The sequence below is a fragment of the Aulostomus chinensis genome, chromosome 21 (genome assembly GCF_037954235.1).
Source record: "Aulostomus chinensis isolate RoL2024-O1b breed Wild chromosome 21, RoL_Achi_v1.0, whole genome shotgun sequence".
Taxonomy (NCBI): Eukaryota; Metazoa; Chordata; class Actinopteri; order Syngnathiformes; family Aulostomidae; genus Aulostomus; species Aulostomus chinensis.
In genome coordinates, this window is record NC_141340.1 from 10932191 (window position 1) to 10953173 (window position 20983).

Genomic DNA, 20983 nt, shown 5'->3' on the forward strand with positions numbered 1-20983 from the left:
TGTGCGTGGACAAAAGACTTACATATTTTAGATGTGTACAACAAAGTCCCCTCAGTTATCCCTCATATGATGTTCAGAACAGTTTTCCAAAGGAAATACCAAACCTTTTGCTGAGGCAGGTTTCACAAACACGCCAATAGGATACTTCCTCAGATTAGCAGGGCTGTTTACACAGTCCCCTGGTAATCTGGGCCACAGGGGACATACCTGTACTGTGTCAAAGACCCAGCTAGAGTTACACAGTGGGACCCACCAGCCACAACGGCCCAAAGAGCCAGACTACGATCCAGAGGGTCCAAAGGGACTGGCCTGGCTCCAGAGAGGTTGGCACTGGGTACAACCGGCCTACTCTTGCCCCTGACAGATGAGGGGAGGGTTGTGTAAGGTGGGGAGGTAGAGTGGGGTACACTGGCTGCTGGCTGGCTCTACATCCTTCCTTCTTGTTCTTGTTTTTTGGTAATTGTCTTTCCTACAGGTCTATAAACAAAACTGCTGGTCAAGCTACGATGAGAAGGGCAACCATAAACAATGGTAGCATTATAGTGTGTGTGCATGCTCTTCCCTGTTTATGAAGGTGTGCATTCTCAGAAGCCACCCCCTTGCCCCAGATGAACCCCATCTGGATGTCTGAGAAGAACCAACGGCAAGGTTGCATTGTAGTATTTACCAAAAATGAGTGAATGAGTCATAATGAACTGAACTTTTTAGTGTCCAGGAAGCACCGTGTGAGCCTGTCAGAGGTACTAACATGAATATTCCCATTCCACTCAAAATTGCACACACCAGCTCATTGTTTACCCTCTCAGCAAGTCTGCTACCATCATTCATCATCATTTGCAAAAAAACTGGAGAAAAATTCAAATAATAGTATCAAACCTCAAAAGTTTCTATACATTCACACGTACTGACTCAAAGGATCCAGCACTTTGAAAAGAGTTGGTCTGCTGTGTATAGCTGTGCCTTGATGCGGTCATTTAATTGAACTACTGTTGTTGTTCCGGTATACATGAACAGGGGAAAAAAATGATTATTCACTGAAGTAAATCCAACTCCTGAACGCAAGATTGAAGAAAAACAGAAAATTTGTCTCCTCGTCTGACCAGAAATGCATTCTTGTTGCTGTAGTTTCGCCTGCTGTGATCAAACTGTGACTGATCATATTTCGGCTACTGGGTTAAACACCTACGGAACATTTGCGGACCACCGGGTCAGTTTGGGACCAGTTGGAGAGTACCAGACTAATTTGATTCCCGACCGTATTTTATCAAAAAAGATTTCATACATGTACTTTTGAAAGTCCTATTTTACTCTAGCACACTTAAAAAAGCACACTGATCGAATCCACAATCACACCAACTCCTGATCACCGTGGCATGAGCTACACGTGCACCAAACATAGGTCGGGTGAGCTGGACTCACGTCCGTCTAACCCTCATCCGTCCGTCCATCCATCACTAACCCAGTAGCAGGCTGCATCAAACTACACAAAGACTTTCTTTATCACAGCATGGCTTCAACTCCGGAGTTCAGTTTACACAGGCTTATCAAGATCCTCTAGGAGCGTACTGAGAAGCCACTCGTGCAGCGTTAAAGAAAACACCAATTCTCAAACCAAAAGTGGACACGTTGAACTGTCAACAGTTTGTGGCAATGAACAGGAGAAATTCATAATCATAATCCCTGCTTTCCAAACAGGGGAGAAGCAACTGGTTGTGTTCGGCGTGCTCTAGCGAGACAGGAGGATGATTCTGGAGTAAATCACTTTTGTGGGAAGGTGAAATGTGGCCGGCACAAGTCAGCCTAATCCATGCCAGACATGTGCAGAACACCAGAGGGGCAGGTGCAAACAATTGAAGCAGCTGTCAGTGAGCTGCCGTGATCTCTTTTGATATCTTAATTGTTAGTCAATCCAAGAGCAATTTTGGCAACGTTGCTGTCAGCCCCAGGACTTGCCCCACTCAGCTTCCATCTGTCAGGGGCTTGCATGGCTGTTGTGTTGCAGCTCCTTTGACTGAGGGTCCATGTCTCTGGGATGTGTGTGTGTCCAGCCCGTCCCGCATCTCTGGGGGAAATCGGGAATGATTGCTGCCATTTCCGTTCACTTTGTCGGGTTGGGTTGGGTGGGGTGGCTTGTGGGGTGGGGGCAAGCTAATGCTGATAATTGCCACGTTTCAAAACTACTGGAATTTGTCGGAATCCGGAACAAACCCTCTTTTGCCCCCTCCTTTGTCGGTTCAATGTTACTAGCGTTAAGTGCAGAGTGTGTGTCAGTGTAGATTCAAGTTTAGGATCTGAGGATCTCCAGACACTCTCACTGTGGTTGTCGTTAAGACGGGGGTGATCAGGAGCTATGTGGCCTGAGCGCCACGTACATGTGACCAAGTTAACTGAATGAACAGTTAATTAAAAACAACCGACCATATTCTACAGCCAACCAAGGACGTGATTATAAAGAGATTACTCAGGACAGTGGCGCGCCTCCTTCCACTCGACAGGAGGTGAGACTGGACGCCAGGCCCGACCTGACCCTCGCTGTGATTTATGCGGCCCCAGGACTCCGGGGTCTATTTGAGGGCCGAGCAGGGAATGAAAGTGTTAACAGTGTGTGTTGGGGACAGTGGGAGCTGAGAGGAGGGTTATGAGTTTTCTCAGCTGAGTGCCCAGTTTTAGGGTTCTGAAGTGTTTTCATCCGAAGGGGGAAAAGAGAGAAAGAGAGAGAGAGTAGTTAAAGGAGGGATGGTGTATGTGAGTGAGCTGGGGGGGGGGGGGGTTGGAGTTTGGAGTGTGTAGAGCCCGCAGGCTTGAACTCCACAGCTGAACCAGTGACCCTGACCATCCATCAGTGCAAGGCTGTGACAAGGCAGGGTAGGGGTATGTGACAGGAGGGGGGGGCAGAAGCGGAGAAGGCTGGTGACGGGTAAAAGGGACTGAGGGGCTATAATGGGCTCTGGGACATAGGAGGGGCCGTCACTGGGGAGAGGAGAGGCCAGTGTACTATAGAGGGATGGAGCAGGTTAATGGGCTGGGAGAGAGGGAGGGGTGTGTGATGCAAGGTAGGTGAAACAATGTCAAAAGTTTGTGTGTGTGTGTGTGTGTGTGTGTGTGTGTGTGTGTGTGTGTGTGTGTGTGTGTGTGTGTGTGTAAGACTTAAACCACTTACTTTCAATTCAATTAATTTTTAATTAAAAAAGGTGTGTCCCTAATTGAAATACTGATCTTCGGGGCAGTGATTCAGGTTAAGGTTAGGGTCATTTGTGGTCAACTGTAATTGTATTAGCTTAGCTTAGCTCAGCTTAGCTTATTTTTTACTTTTTTTGGTGACAAAATATCTAAGAGGTGACAATTTAGAGTTACAAAAGAAATAAACTTTTGGAAGAAAATGGATGGATAGCAATAGAAGCATTCAGCCAATCTGATTAGATCATTTGATAAAGCTTAATAATTGATAATAAAATAATTCAGTCTGTGAAAGTCCTTTGCAATATTACTAATAAAATAATCATTTTTTTTAAATTGCATTTTTTGCATGGTTCCATATTTTTTTAGGATGAAAATGTAACAAAATGTAATGTTTTGTTCATTGCTTGTTGCTTAGAAGCTTTTTTTAGCGCATTTTACCAAAATCAAACATTCTAATTGGGAATTTCTGTCTATTTTGCGTTGAATTATAACAAGAAAACACTTTTTCACAGCTACAATTTTCCATCGCACACTTTCCACTTTTGTGAGATTTAGGCGGCATGACTCCCCCCCACCACCACCACCCCCCATATAAGGTTCATACTGCCAGCGTCTTTCAGCTGTTGCCCAAGACTCACTGTCATTTGGCTCCACTCACACAATGCATGGCCAATGGGTAGACCTGATCTCAGCATCCGTCCTCAAAGGGGCATTGGCCCCTAGCCAGACAAGCCTGAGCCGGGGGCCCCTGTTGCTCTGAAAGACCAGAGCAACACTAATGGTTAACTGTGAATTGAGCCATGAGGAAGAGACACGGGAGAGGGGTGGATCATTTTAATATGATCCAGTTTGGAACTCCATAACACATATTCCGATTTCATTAGGGGGCCAAAGATGGAGCTTTATGTCAGCAGCATTAGGAGTTATAGGAGTGTTTGTCTGCTTGACTCTGTAAAATAGGGTTCGGGCCTATATGGTGTGAGGAGGAGGAGGAGGGGGAGGCAGAAGAGATAGAAAAGTTCAAGCCTTCTGAGTTTGGCTATGGCACTGCAGCACCGACAAATCCATGAGCAAGCGAAACCACTGTTTTAAATAGCAGGTATCTGGTGTCAGCTGCCCTGAGAGAGAGAGAGAGAGAGAGAGAGAGAGAGAGAGAGAGAGAGAAAGAGAGGGGGGGCCCTCTCCATCAATATGTTCCTTTGCCCTTGTCTGCTCCTGATATCTTTATCTTGTCAGGCCCTCTCCTGGATGTTCCACCTCAATTGCTTCCGTCTGCACTTGTCCTGCACAGATGGAGCTGCTGCTGCTGCGCTATCGGCCTCTGAGGCCGGGTGGCGGGGGGGGGGGGGGTGTATAAGGTGCAGTTAGGGTGAGATGAAGGCAGTCTTATATCAACCTGTATGTCTAGGGAGCCTCATTACACTGAGGCTTTTAGAAGGTAATTAAACCGTTATAGATAACCAGGGGAATAAACGAGAGCCCTCTATATGTCCTCTGAGAACATGAGATGCTAAAAGGTGCAGCTTCCATAAGAAACCAACACATTTATTTGTTTTAAAGCTTAAAAAAGCAATACATAAATTAAACCAAACTGCTGCGCTAACATGAAGCCCCTTGTAGTCTAATGCAGGGGGAAGCGTCTGCTGTTCTTTCCTGTAATTTCCAGCTTACAGTGAGATGAAAATGAGAGCAGCATTGTGGGAAATGACAGGTACGGCTCGGGAAGGCCATTCAAGAGGTCATGTGTCATCACAAGTTTGCGTTCGTGCTTTGAGCAGGGCTGAGAGGTGGGGTTTTGTATAGTGGAGAGTGCGAGAGGCGTATGGGGGGGGGGGGGGGGTCACCTTCCCACACTACCTGGAGAGACAGGGGGGAGCCTGGGAATGCAGCAAAGCTGGACCTGGTCTGACTCCACTCACCTGTCTGTCTCTCTAGCTGGCAGTCTGGTCATAAACATGCCTTGTATTTATGTTGGCCAGTCTGGCTGGCTCTGTCCATCTGCATGAGCATCTGTCTGTCAAAGAATGCTTCAGTAATGTGATATATTTGAGAGAAAGGCTTCCAGTTGGACATCAGCTACACTTTGGCCTTTCTATGGTAGGAAACAAAGCTGGTGTAGTGTAGGTTTATCAAATATTACACCTATAAATCATCACCATCATCAATGCCATGTTCCTCAGCCTGGTATGTCCTGTCTGACAGACCGGCGCCTGCTCTATATTTCATTCCTGTCCCTCTTTCTCTCTCTCTCTCTCTTTCGCTCTCTCAGAATCTCTTGCAACAACTTGCAGTGTGTACTTGTGTGTGCAAGAAGGGAAAGTGTGTGTGATTTTAATAGCTGTCAGTTACCTGCTCTCATATGATACCCCTACAGCCTGCTTGGGCAGATGGTTATTACTTTCCAGTTGTGAAAATCAAGCTTATACAAACACAGAGAAGACAGAGACGCTCTGGACCGAGTATCCGTCTCAAAGATAGTATTGATGTGTGTGTGTGTGTGTGTGTGTGTGTGTGTGTGTGTGTGTGTGTGTGTGTGTGTGTGTGTGTGTGTGTGTGTGTGTGTGTGTGTTTGATGAGGGCTCTGGCGTCTGTCATGCACAGCTTATCCTGTGGAAATCATTAAGTAGGAGCACTAGGCCGTCACTTCCTGGCCAAGCATGTGAATGAGATGAAGAGCTTTATCACTTTCCAGGACAGGTGGAGATATTATTGAAGGAGAGGTCCAGCGTCACATCTGAATCAAAAGTAAACAAGTTGACGGGTTTGCATTTGCTGCTTTCTGGAGATTTTTTTTTTTTGCAGGCAAATAGCTGACAGTGTGAGGCTATGCCATGTCAAAAATGCTCGTATTTGACTTAAAATAAAAATCCATCCATAAATCAGTTTTGTTTAGCTACCAACAAAGCATCTGTAATTTTCCAGGTTTCATTAATTGTGGGCACTTCATTTTAGGTATGAAACCTGAACTTCTCACTGTCTTGTAATTCAATAGCCCTTTTAGTGTCAAGCTCGTCCCTCTCATGGAATCTGCCGTCATGTGACCCCGTTGTCCCAAACCGCCAAGATTATTGATCACCCGCCGCTCTGAGTGAGGCATTTACTGTAGCCAGTATGGAGACAATCAATATTTAATATTGTGGTGAAATGTAAAATAGCCTCTACATTATTATTATTATTATTATTATTATTATTATTTGCATTAATTAGGCCCTTTAAAATATTTTGATTAGATTAGCCTACAAAAATGTATTTTTCTAATTCATTTTTAATATTAAACATGATTATGTGTTTAATAAGGATATCTCAATTTTACTTCCATTTTACTTCATATATTGTGTAAAAGCCCTCTAAATCAGGATAATATAGGTTCTATTATGTGGTAATTTCTGTATTAATCACATGATAAACATGTCTTAATGTGCAGTTCAATGCTTCCGAGATGAAAGTAAATTATGATACTGTGGCCTACATATGGACTTTTCTTGAAGATTAATTTCCATGATCTCTTCCTGGTTTTTAGTGTGGTGTAGTTTAGTGTTTTGTTTTGTTTTTTAAATGTTGGTCTACAGTAAACAACTTTAAATTTCCTGTTATTTATTTATTTGCATTTCAAGCTGCTAAACTGAGTTATTCATCCCTAATCTGGTAAAACAAGGCTTCCATCACTGTGAAAACAAAAACAATAGTTTTAGATTCTATCAAAAGTCACGTCAGTGCATTAACTAGCACGTTAAACCAACATTTCAGCTCCCTGCACAGTTCCACTCCAACATTCTCATTAAAAACATCATTAGGTAAAAACTCGTTTGCTTTGGACCAACTGAGGCGGCCTCTCAGCTAACTACTCCAGAGTGGTGATGAGGTGGGATCAGGTGTCTCTCTGACCGCTGGACTCTACTCAGTCAGGACCAGCCAGGGACTGGAAGCGTTGCGGGGCCTTAAAAACCTTCATGGCTTTGTTTGCACTTGCATGTAGATGTAGCGCCATCTACTGGCCAGAGGCCAGCAGGGATCTACAGATTACAGTAGAGGATTATTTTAGGATAAATCAGTGAGACACATTGTGTTGAGACATGTTGAGATTATTTGCATGTACAATTTGCATTTTGCACTTATTTGATCTTTCACACTTTACAATTAATTACTTATTTCTGATTGGATAACTCACCCGTATAAATATGATCATATTTAATTATTTTTTATCCATCTTTTAGCATTTGTAGCATTGTGGCCAGTCAGTGTAACTTCTTTTTATACATTAATGTAGCAGTTTATTTGTATATTTTGCATAAACATGCTAAATTGTAGACACGTCAGTCTAAAATATAGTTTTTGCGCTGCAATTTGCAATAAAAGAAACAAGATATTAAGATATAAACTCTTCTGAATCAACAGAAGAAAACATCATAGAGTCAAATACTTAAATCTCAGTACACAGACTGATACTATTACTCTTCCTCTCGTACACATACTAGCTTCTCGCGGTGCGACGCGCTTTAACGTCTGTGTTTTACACCAAATTACAAATGGAGGGTCAATGATGCTGAAAAAGTACCAATGAGTCATAATAAGTCAAAGTTACAGTTGTTATTTTAGAATGTTAATACAGAAGCTGGGAAGTGAAGAACAAGGCACCTTATTCATTCTTTCTAGGGTTCTTTCTCTTTTGAATGTTCCTTAAATTCATCAGGAGCTAACTTACATGTTTCCAGCTCTGGTGTATGTCATATATAAAAGTATCATTTGTACTTTTGCTCCACCTAACCTTTCAAACGTTCATAAAGTTTTCCACAGTTTTCTCTCCTAGCGCTCACAAATTACACCCTACGACCCTGTCCTGGCACGGACAAAATAAACTGGCTCTAATTGGGATGCTTCGACCATCTTCCACCCTGAGCGTTATTTAGCTTGGCTGCTGCTTTGGCTTTTGTGGTTTCAATGTGAATACCGGTGTGAGATGGAGAGCACATTATTATTCCCTGCTATACTGCACATGCTAATAAGGCAGGACCGCTGGGATGTTTTTAAAAAAGAGTTGGGGGGGTGGGGGGTGGATGATGATGTCATCAGTGTGTTTTATCAGAGTTAGGATCTGAGGGGGCTGTAGTTTCCTCTGGTAGACACTCTGGGGCCCGGGAGTGAACCCGTCACTTTACCAGGGAGCCTGTTTAAGGAGATTAGTCAGTCACTGCACCTTTGTTGCATTATGGGCAAGAGTGAAAGGCCGTGAACTGTGAGCGTCCCACGGAGACGCCGGACTTCCAGCTGTCTGACACCCAAACGTCAACCACCTCAGCTTGGACTCCATGATGTGAGGTCTGAGCTGGAGGGAAGCTTAAAGAGTTTATTCTCTCTTTTAAAAGATCTTTTCCTGTTTAGGTGGCGTGATATCAGGGATGATGTGATGTTGTGATGCTCACCGAGTTAAAACAAGTTGTTTTATTTCGATAAATCCTCCTGCATGTGCTTTTACAGGTCTCTCTTGAGATGGAAACCCCTTGTCTCAATGAGCCTACCTGTAAAAATAAACTTTAAATGAATAAATAAAATTATAACAAACAGCTCAGCCCATCAAAATAAAAAGGCACTGAGAAAAACAAACAAAATAAGTACTCTATGATTTGATAAAGGTTTATTCCTCCGTCAAACGTATATTTGTGTCTGTGTAAACATTCTACTGGCTCACGCTGTAGTTTGAGGCCTGCAGTGTAAAGACAGACATGTTTACTGCAAAGATATATCAGTTACACAGTACTGACTGTTGTTCGTGGCAAGTTCATGAAATCAGATAAATACTGGTTTCATAGTATCAGATCCAATGTTTTGAACACATTACAGTTAAAATAATGAGAAGGCCATACTTCTTCTTCTTTTTTTTTTTTAAAGGTTGGAAATGATTGAAAGCCCTTAATTGAATTAAGTACTTTTTCGGGTCAAGGCATTTTTTTTTTTTTAATAACAATTGGCAATCGATTCCTGAGATAATGAGGATGATTAACACACAGGCACATCCGTGGGCAGCCTAATTGTGTACCAAGAGATGCTGCTATTGGCTGATAATTGTCATTAAGTGCACTGAAAGTTTTGATTACCTGTGGAGATATGTTTGCTAACTTCTTTTTTTCTAACTTTTTTTTTTTAATGATTTATAATATACGATAACTCAATATAATGCACAAATAGAAAATGAAAAAAAGTTCTCCCAAAAAATATCAGCCTCATACATCTTTCACCCGCTGCTTTTATCCCTGAACATCGGCGTGGATCAGTCGACCTCTGCTGTCTGATGGTGTTAAGTTACACTTTGTGTCGTCAAAAGTTTAGAGAGCAGTGAACATGGAGCAATTAAAAGATAGTTCTGCTTCCATGTCAGTGTCAGACATGCATCAGAAGACTAAAACCTTGCCCCTGTTGCCCACGGCGAAACAGGAATGGGGTGACAGTCTGAGACGCCCGTCCCGGCAGGCAGGAACAGCCACACAGAGCTTGATTTTATAGCCCTGATAAAACGTCCTCTGGGGTAATTCTGACAAGCAGTTGCGCCCTTTCATGCCCACACTCCAGCAGCACTGCAAGAGACCGGAGAGAAAATCACACATCCCATTTCTCACACTGGTCCGTCTCTCTTACTCTGGTTCAAAATGCATTTTATGGACATTTCCCCCTGTTCGGTGCAGATGGGTTAAATATTACATCAAAGCGTCTTTAATCTTTCACAGTACCTCTCACATTTCTCCCCGGTATCGAGTTCAAAACTAGTGCAGGCTGCATTTTTACAGTAGATTTAATGGATCAATGTCCATAATCACATTAGCACTGGCTTAATGTATAACAAATTTCACCGTACCAGCATCAAAGACCTGACCTCTTGTTATAATCAGGCGTGGCATCTTTTCCTCCACTCGAGATCAGTGTGCCTTCTGATACTGGCCGAAACAGAAAATTGTCAAAGCGGTGATAAGCTGTAGTGTACGCAGCTCACAGAGTAGCAGTATGAGAGAAAAACATTTGTCCCTCATTGCCGCATACGCATGTCTCCTCGGTGTTTTCAGGGAGCATGTTCATAATCCCCCCCTTTAGCTCTTATTGGGAAAACTATTCTGCAGGGAATTTGGGACAAAATAAAACATTTTTTCTCATGCAGCTTCTAAATTCTTTTGGTATAAAAAAAAGGAGCAAAGGAAGGAAGTGAGTAAGGGAGATTTTCTCAGAGAAGAAAAAAAAACATGATGTATGAAGTCTGAGTTTTAAAAAAGACGAAGAAGAAGAAAAAAAAAAAAACAGGTCTTCACTCAGCGCTTCCTGTACAAGGCCAACAGGCCATCAGTGAATAATACAGATTAGCAAAAGATTCAAACAGACAAACTGCAGACAAAGTAGAATTGATGGCTTCCACCGCGCAGCTCAGGGAACCGTCCATGACGTAAAAAGAAAAACACGTCAGTTTCTCCCGGCCAGGTTAATCAAGACAAGCCTCCCCCTGCAACAACAAAAAAAAAAGAAGTGTGTGTTTGATTGCAGCCCATGTGTGTGAATGTATGTGTGAACCCATTTCTCATTCATAATATGCAATCTTATTTTATGGTTGATTGTATTTGATATACATATACATATATAAATGCAGTCTGCATGAGGTCTTCTCCTATATTCAGCGCAGCATAAATAAACAGGAACACTGGATAATCCATCATCCTGTGTGCAGCGGGAGCGTGCCCAACACAAACATGGCTTCTGTTTTCTATCTGTGTATATGACTGTGTATGTGAAGCGAAGAGAGACTGCGTGCGCCTGTGTTTGTGTGTGTGCGCGAGTGTGTGTGAGGGCCAGGATGGGTCGCACTTATTATGTTAGTGCTCTCTGATTGTCCATGACTGTGAAACATAAACCTCCTGCGCTGAACCAGGATTACACAAATGAGTTTGTTTCTGGGTTCTGCTGACTGGGAAAGAGTAAAGAGAACACTTCTTTGATGTCCTTTTGTTTCTAATCTGAGATTATTAAATCCTGATGACTCCTTCAGCCAGGTTGGTAAATCCCATTACCAATGATAACCGCCATCTCAATAAATCAGAGATCGTTTCTTTACAAATGTCACTCTTCTCAGTCTTGTAGAACAATTTCACATCATAAAATCTGTGAAATTATTCTACGACATATTTTGTTATTAGAACAGTACTGTTCTCATCATGTAATTATGGCACCGGAGGCAAAAGGTGAGTCAAAGGAACATTCCGACCTTGTTCACTCATTTTCCATCATCCCCAGAGCAAGGGAATGGAATAGTTAGCTTAGCACAATGAATGGTAGTGGTTAGGAAGTGTTAGCATACCGCCATCAAAATTCATCGAGCGGATAAATGATTTGCCAAGAAGTGATCATCCTCATCCTGTCTAACAAAGTCAGCAGCAGTCTAATCATCAGCAGCAACGTTTTCTTTTCTTGGTTGAATTTTCAAAGGGGAATTTGACTATTTTTCTTAAAAATTGCAAGAAAGCACTTAAAAAAAAAAAAAAAGTTCTTTCCTGTTACATTTTATCCACAGCCTTTGTTGATTGATGCAGGCCATTTTGGAGAAAAGTGTATTAGATAACTTCTGACGGGGTTGTGCTAAAACTTTGCACTAACCCTAACTAGGGGTCCTTCTGCACACATAGTGAAGAGAAGGGCATCCATCTTCTTGTCTTACTCTGAAAAGGATGATAAATGAGTGAATTTCCACCCCAAAAATATAGTGTTCCTTTAAAGTAACATATTTATTGATAAAATATTGTTGTTTAAGATAATCTTCTCTTCCATTTTCCCAGCATGTCCCCATTCTTTTCAGTGTCTCACAGTCGTTCCAGTGAGCCAGCGTGCACATTGGGACCCTGGCCCACCGGAACTGTTATTAATCACACGGTGTTCACGCCACAATACGTTAGAGCGGCTGCTGTGAAAGTCAGTAGCAATGACAGGAGGCTGGTCTGTCTGTCAGATCCCCTCTCTTGAAATAGCAGCAATAACAACTGGATTGCCACACAATTTCACATAGTCATTACTGGTCCCCCGAGGATTCATGAATTTTGCTCGCGTTTCCTCTACCAACACGTTGTGGTTTTGAGTCCAACGTCTGCCTATTGGAATGATTGCCGTGAAATGAGGTGCAAGTATTTAGATTCCCCTCGCAGAGTTGAAGTAGTGTAGGTTGGGCGGTGGTTAGCACCCACTCCTGACAACAAGAACTTGGAAGCCGTCTGTTGTCCTCGTGCTTGCCTGGTTCCCATCTTGTTAATAGTTCATTTGAGACTCTTAATTTTCTCTATTAACACCCTGAGTTCCCTGCCTCTCACCTGATGTGTGTTGGGTTTTGCTATAATGGATGGATGGATCTTCTCGTCATTTTGGGGGGTTTCTCCAATATTTGTTGTCACATACAGGAAAAATTAGCATATTAACACGTTAAAGTCAGAGTGTTAAATATGAGTGTTTGCTCAGTCCACCATTACAGAGTCACTGTAAATTTTATGGGGGATGTGGACCTGCTTGCACCCACTCGCTAGATCAAGTGAACCAGAACACAATGACACTAAAACGCTGGGAGGCCCACCACATCGTTACTGGTGCAGATATAAAATGGTCGATAAATAGTTTTGAACACACAACTACTGCAAAATGACTCATTTCACAATCCCAATTTGATCCATTTGGTGTGATAGCACTGGAAAGTCTGGAAGAGTAGCACGACTCTATTCGAGCTAGAAAGGAGCTAAATCAAAGTAGCCGGCCAAGCCAATGAGGCCAGCGCCTACAGAGCACGCTCAGTATGCATTCTCCCAGCATCGCCGCGGAAACACACTTCATATACTGTTAAATACAGAGATTAGCCTGGTGGAGATAAGCTTACGGAGCCTTGTGTGAGGGCTTGTGTGTAAGGGAGATTTCATTATCTGAAAATATGACGTACTGTGTCTTTAACAGTCTGAAACCACTCAAAATAAACACTTTAATATGATACATGCACTATCAAAAAAGGGAAGTTTCCCTCAGTATGGTCACCTCTAAGCTTTGGAGGATCAAGAAATATTCTACAGCTGATGTATGTTGCCATATGACTAGTTTCTAAAGGTAATTGGTGCCGTATGTCAGATTCATGGTAACAACTGACCTCATCTACAGTATTCAGCCTAGACTGACCGTTGCAGCTTTGTCACACAGAACAACATCGACTCTGCAGCAGAACCCTACAGCAACAATACGAAGACTTTGCGGCATTTTAGAATATTTTTATTCTTTGCATGAGGGCTTTATTTACAGAACCCGCTGAGCAACGCAATGCCACGTTTTGATCACACGCACCAGCCCACTGCATGTAATTATCCTCAGCCTGCTCTCCAATCTGTCTCTGCCCAAACTCATTTGTTAGTGTGCATGCACAGTGATTAAAGAAACTTCTGTGCCATTGCAAAAAGAAAAAAAAAAAAAAGGAAAAAAAATAGGGGGGGTCACTTCTATCGCTCTCTCCCGCCCTCCTCCACATTTGGGGGAATTCTCCAGGAATGAGGCGAAAGCTGCCATGACAAAGTGAGCCGGGCGGACGTGTACACATCGCCAACATTGCTAATGCATGTGAGGCGCTGGTGCAGCAGTATAGTCATAATAATTAAAGACATACAGCATTTCAGGGCTTCATTAATCATGGTTTATATGGACTTTGAAGCCCTAATGAAAAACAGCCTGCCTCTCTTGGTTTATTGTGTCTGTACAAATTGTGGGGACGGCGTACGCCAGGAATGCCCCCCCACCCACACACACACACACACACACACACACACACACCCACACACACACACACACACACACACACACACACACACCTCCTCCTTACAGGATGTAGTGATAGAAAACAAAACGATAAGGTTTGGTGAGGAGCTGGTGGTTAGGGAGAGGTCAGTGGTCAAGGCTGTTTATGTAAAAGCAAAGCAATCAGATAAAACTAACTATTTACATGTTTTCTTCTCTTATTTGTTCGATATCACATCGTTTTCTTTTCAAAATGAAGCTCTCTAGCGCAGCGGAGATTAATCTTACACTGTCAGGTATGATGATCTTTGAGCTGCTATTAGTTTGTCAGATTCTCGCTGTGCTCTCCAGTCCTCCTGGAGGTGCATTACAGTGAGATCAGAGTCAGAGATTACTAGGTATTATGCTCTCAGTGCCAGAAGTGCAAATTACAGCGAGGTTGTCAACGCCAGAGTTTTCTCTGCTTGTTTTCACCTAGAGGGGAGGGAGGTAATGCCTTCCTCAACATGTTCCATGCCAATGGATTGTGATGGGTCCCTGGCAAGGCTATTAGGGTGAGTCACGGCCAAAATTATTGCTAAGGAGTCCAGCCCAGGACACATGCATCTTCTCCCAATAAAAGTCCCCCTGGCAGGTTTACATCGCATTAGTACTGAACCCAAGGAAATACAGGAGAGGGGAGAGAGGGGAGCATCCGTCATCTGACATGCAAAGGGATGATGTCATCGGATCTGTCCTTGATGTTGAGTCATAGAGAGAACTCTTCACACAGGTGCAATGTTCAAGAGGTTGGTTCCAACTGTCCTAACCATCAACATTCAAGTATTATTTACATAAAACATGTACCCTTCCCCCTGTAAATATGGAGCAACGATGGGAGTGAAAGGAATAGTTCACCCAAAAAATGAAAATCCAGGCATCATCTGCACGCCCTGAAGTTGATGGAAAACTGGGGCACGTTTTTTTTAAGTTCACCAAACACTGCTGGAGTTTCAGAGGGAAAGGTGCTGCAGTAATCTCTGACACAGCTGAAGTAATGGAGACCAATTTTCAAAGATGAAAAACAAGTAATGAAATCATAAATTGACGCTATACTACTTGTTCAAAATGATCCAAGTGTCCTGAATCCTCGGCACTTCACCTGCATGGGAGTGGGTGGAGAGTAACTGAGTTGTCATTTTTGGATGACCTATCCCTTTAAAGTCTTCCTGTAGCTACCTGCCGCTGATTCATTTCCTCTCTGAAACAACTCTCCTCCTAAATTTGTCACTTAATGGAGGGACTCTGATGGAGCAATGCTGACAAATCTAAATGAAGGAGAGGAAAGGCCGCTTACATGTCAGAGCCAACCACCAACAATCCTCCCCAGATCCTGCATTTCATCAGCATTCCACCCAGGTGAGCTCAGACCGGGCCTGTCCAACACGGCCACCCACCTCCCCACCTCCACCCACTCTTGCCCTGGCCAGGAAGGAATCCTCACATCTCCGGATTGACTCACACAATATTTTCCTGGTAGTCAAAACAAAATTAGTACTCGGTTTGTTATTTCTAGTTAGCTCATCCATTAGCCTTCTCTTGACCATTTCTGGAGGCACATTACTTTAATGTTGACTGATTAAAGGTGGGGGAGATCAAAGAGCACCTGGTAATTACAGTTTTAATCAAGGTGAGGATGTAGGTGGTGGGACGCCGTGCGTTGTCCAACTGCTGTTGCACTTTGACCAACTTGATGTCATGTATTCCTACTCACTTCCATTCATTCATTTTAATTTGAACAAGGAATTCCAAGGAGATTAACGAATCACGTACAACATCCAGTTTAGGTTTGAAAATGAAGACGTTTTTCTGCTGTTTAAACAAACGCACAGTGACATGCAAACCGGTACTGTAAATATTTCCAGTAATGACCTTAGAATGATAAGAAAATGCTTCGGGTTAAAAGCTTAAGGTATTTTTACTGACTCAGAACACAGCACAGCACCAACCACGCCTGGGTCAAGTTTAAGAAAACTCAGCTTTGACAATGGCGCACTCTTGTGTTTGAAATACACATTACATGTTAACAACATTACACACCCTGCCAAGCGACACCAGTTGCACCGTGTCAGAATGTTGCAAGGTAATGATGTTATAGAGGTGCAAAGACACCTGCAAAAAGATGCTTTCTCGTGGTTTTGGTACCCTTACTTTGATTTTTTTTTTTTTATGTGGTATATTTTGCATACTTGAACTTGACATTTAGCATTAAAACATGATTTTGTTCTTACATAGCCTTGATGTGTTTAGATACCCAGTTTGTTTTTGTAAATCCCTACGCTTCAGTTTATCATGAATCTGTTTATGCAACACACAAGTGCACTTTTTACTGTGCCTAATGACTTCATAAGGTCTTACGGATTTTAATTGGACCGATCTCGTCAACTTACTTGAAGTCTTTTGATTTTTCACATTTTTATATTTTATTTCAATACCTTTTCACATTTGTTTGTACTTATGATGTTAACCTTAGCAGGTTTGCTTTTATGTATTTGTGTGTTTAATTTCCAAGCCATTCATTGAAAATAAGAGGCCGTGATGATACGGGTTATATGACACATCGACAAAACAGCTCACATGTTACAGTTTCGTACGTATCTGTGTTTTTGTGCATCACTTAAATGTGCCTTTTGAACACGACAAAAAGAAGAAAAACTATTTTTCCCCAATCCCATGATACTTTTTTCATTTGATAATAAATGGACTGATTTAATATCTTCCAGCAAGATCTGACCATTATTAGCAGATAAATAAATACAAATATATAGAGAAATGTAATAAATACAGTACTTCATAATGTTATATAAGAATTAATAAAACTATTAGAAGAAATTATACATTTTTTTCTGAGTGAGATCTTCGAGAAGCACAGGATAATGGACAGCGGTTTTATGAGAACAATCTGAAGAGCACATTTTGGTACTTCTATGTGATTATTTTAGATGAAAGGCAAGTGTCAGGACTAGATTAAAAAAAGTTCTTCATCAAGGTTGTAAAAAGCATCTTATTGTCTTTGTGGTCTCTGCTTTTCCCCCCAGGCCGTCCACTTCGTCTGACTGATGCAACTCCTCCCTGGGATGCAGGCAGCGGTAATACAAGAGGAGAAACAGCAGCCCCAGCACTGAACCGCCAGAGATGACGCTGCTGACTGGTAGAAAGAACGGAGCCGTCTGTGACTCCGGCTTCAAAAATGCCAGAAGTACTGGAGCGGTAATGTTTATAAGAGAGTAGAAGACATAATAGACACTCATGGAGACTTTCGTGTTCTGTCCTTTAACATTAAAAAAGGTGAAGGTGAGGATGACTCCTATGACCGCCCGGTAGAGAAACTCAAGACTTCTAGATGAGCAGAAGTTTGTGCGAAGCAGGTGTGACCAGGTTGTCCCTAGCAACCAGAGGATGACGAGGGCAATGGTGCTGTACGTGCTCAGTATGAGGAGGAGGCTGTAGCTGAGGATGAGGCTGCTGATGGTGAAGAATTTGTAGAGGAGGTAAATAGCGGTGGGGAGGCCCGAGGGCATCTCCCTGACACAAGGAAGCGATCTTCGGAGGCAGCGGCGATAATCCACCAGGGCCCAGGCAATATTTAAAAAAGAAAATGCCATAGATACATCTGAAAAAGGAGACATAAGTAGAGATACTTTAAATTCATGCATGTGTTGTCTTTATCCGTGCACACGTATGGAAACTCACACTGCATGTATGAGCTCTCTTCATGGCCCAGCACAATGTACACCTGTAGAAGGAGTTGAGGAACGCTCTCCAAGAAAGCCTCCAACAGTTTGAGCATGCTCAGATCAGTAGCATGGCAAAAGAGACGGTGGTGCACAACCCTCCTCTCCGCCAAGGTATCCAGATGTGTTGTCTTCCGGCTAACAACAACAAAGCCTTTTTTCAGGAGGTGATAATACCTAAGCCAATGAAGACAGACAATACAAGAGGATGTCAACACTTGAGAGGCAATTTTATGAGCTGCAATTTAAGCGTGGTTGTTCCAGTTTTTTCACATGATTGGCGTGCCTCACGTTTTGAGTCAGAGCCTGCAGCCAAACCTCAACGTGGCATCCGCCGAGGAGAGGTTGTGTCTGTTTATCTGTCTGTCTCTTTGCTGGAAATACGATTAAGCTGAGTTCCATCTAACTGGATGGAGAAGTGCATCACTGGCCAAGGAGGAGGCCACATAGCAGGGGATAAACGTCTTTTTTACTTTGAATTGTGTTTGGTTTGGTTCACCTCAGCGATGATATGCACCTTCTAATTTGTTTGTTGCATTAAAACTATAATGCACTTTGTTTTTTTTCCAAAACTGGTTGTAGGGTTTAGCATTTAAAACCCCTTAAATTACAAAACAGGCTACTTTTTGGGGGGCAGACACATTTGATGTAACAAAAAAGAAAATGCATTTGCTTTGATTTGAGTTTGACTGACATCTTTAGTACTCAAGTGACCGTAAATTGTCTAACCACCTTAACGGAGGTGCGCAATCTTACAGTTTCAACTACACACTCAAAAGTAGAGGTACCAGTGTGTTCCTAAAAGTGTACAAATGTGTGCACCCTTTTGCGTACCCCTTTGTTCACTTCGCCCTCTTTGTGTTGGTCAAAATGTGTGCTTCTGGCCTTTTGGCGTCGATTGTTATACTTCTCAAGTTCTAAAAACTTGGAGGGAACTTTTTTCAAAAGTGCTCTTTAAACTGCTCCTGTCTTATAACTCCATTTTTGAGTGTGCGGGATTGGTCCATTTCCTATTGCTAAAGCTAGAACATACCTGGTGAAAATGCCCAGGCCCAACAGGTGCAGAACAGCAAGTTCACCTCTTTGCATGCCAAGTATGGTCGTGTTTCCTTCAGGGTTAATCATAGGATCGTTGAAGTCATCTCTGCACCATGCATAACTGAAGATCTGCGTCACCAACAGCCCAGCAACAACGAAGACCAGAGTCAGTCCGGCCCATACATAATGCTCTTCTTGGAAATATTTCAGAGCCAGTCCAACATCTGTCCAAATGTCCACGACATAAAAGAATAGTCCACCAATGGTAAACAACCATCGTAATTTGGAGTACTGCGTGTCCGTGTGAAGCATTTTCTTGTCATCTAAAAAGTTCAAAAAAGCGTTTTACAGTGGTGGGTGAATGTTTCTATTAGCTTGGTTTCGAGAATCAAATCTGCTCTTGATGGTTTCCTTTTGGAGTCCAACTCTTCAGCGTCCATGTTTGTCCATCTGTAAAGTCACAGCATTGTCATTACATCCTTCATCCCATGTACAAACACCTTTATCCACTCATATCTATGCTTAACATGTGACACATCATTCCAGCTGAAGTCAGCTGATTTGTCACTATCTCCTGCCCCTCAGTCGCTGTGATAAACACTTTTACAATCTGGAATCCTGATTAAAAACACATGTACTCCGAATTATATCATGTATTTTTAAAGCAAGCAGCTGAATATTAACTCATCACAGTGTCAAATAATTTTACATCCCGCGGCGGTAAAACATTGACAACAACACTGAAATCCTTATAAAAAGCAATGAAAACAGTGGTGGAACTTACAGTGAAGTACGACTGTGACGATCAGCTTTAGCACAGCACAGTTCACTTCTGCAGAAGTCTTCCTCTTTCCTTGAAGCTCCTGATAGGCTCCGCCTCAGAAACGCTCCACTACAAGAATGTTATTGCATAATAGTTTCTGTATGCATGTGTTTGAGTGAGATCCTGAAAACTTTGTCCAAGGTGAAGGATCCCACTCGATTCTAATGACGGTTCTGACTTGATAATAAATGGACAGTTGTATATCAAGAAATTGGTATATATAGATATATATAATTCATTCAGTAAGTTTTTGAACATCTTCTATTTTCTATACATGCCTTTTGTCAACATTTTCCTGGTTTTATCATCATCATTATTATTATTATTATTATTATTATTTTAAGTAGCAATAGTATTGGAAATTTATACGCTAAGAAAAAAAACAAAAACTCATTTAGGAAGGAAAAAGTTTCTTCATCTTACAAATTTGTAGTTTAACTAAAATCCAAAGGCCGCGCCCTTCCACACTGCATGTGTCGTGTCTGACATGACCATGAGGGGAGTGCCCCATTGACAGGTACTCTGCTCATGTCGTTGATTGTGTGACTCATAAAGTTTGTTGTGTTGCAGATGAGCATGAGAACAAGTCCATGGTTACTGCGTCTGGTCACAGGGTTCCTTCGCATACGGTTTGGACATATTAGAATAAGATGCCCTCTTGAAAATGCTGATAGACCAAAATATATGAATCCAAGCAATTTAGTAGAAATGGCATTTCTTTCATGAGTTTTCCCAGGTCTTCATCAGGCAAACTGCGTGGTTACGGTGGAGCCAATACAGACACGCCTTTCTGTCTGATGGCCACTGGCGGTTTCATCCATCATCTCGTATGGTCATTTGTCATCTTCCAAAATGCAAAACTCAGGGCTTTAAATCAACCAAGCAATGGATGACATCATAGCGAACATGTTCACTTTTTTATAGTCTGTGCTTTAAGACCAAGGTATCCCAAAGTGGGTCCAAACTTTAGCCTGCCACAAGGTTTTTATTTGGTCAGTCATTTATAAAATAATAGTCATTGTAATATGAATGCAACAACAATGATAATAATATTAATATACTTCACACAAAAAAAGTGAGTCACTATATGCTGTTTTCATTTCTGAATTTAAAAAAATGGAAACGAACAATTAATTGTCTTATTTCATAATTTCATTAAGAGACTGACAATTACAGGGAAGCGAGAAGAAAATGAGGAGGGAAGGACAGTGTTGCACAGACAAAGAAGCATAATAAGACTAAGACAATATGCATTTGCTTTTAACCCATTGCCCCCCCCCCCCCCCCCTTAGCTTGAGTTTCATCCCTCCTAGGACAAAAGTTGTGCTGTTGTAGTCTATCAAAGAACTATTTCTTCCAGAAGGTGTGTCATCACACACACTCCCACAGA

The 20983-nt window shown here is 42.2% G+C and overlaps 1 protein-coding gene across 2 annotated transcripts; it reads right to left on the reverse strand.

The window, feature by feature from the left end:
* Window positions 1-15944: 15944 nt before the first annotated feature.
* On the reverse strand, window positions 15945-19716 carry xkr9 (XK related 9). Of its 2 annotated transcripts, none has more exons than XM_086191271.1 (4): window positions 19555-19716; window positions 18766-19220; window positions 17692-17909; window positions 15945-17611 (listed from the first exon to the last, which is right to left on the reverse strand). In XM_086191271.1, exons 2-4 carry the CDS (start codon window positions 19080-19082, stop codon window positions 16983-16985), a joined length of 1164 nt encoding a protein of 387 aa, XP_086047397.1. In that variant the 5' UTR covers window positions 19083-19220; window positions 19555-19716; the 3' UTR covers window positions 15945-16982. The 2 variants fall into 2 exon arrangements, with proteins under 2 accessions (XP_086047397.1, XP_086047398.1); XM_086191272.1 differs by having other exon boundaries at window positions 18766-19093; window positions 19555-19567.
* Window positions 19717-20983: the final 1267 nt, after the last annotated feature.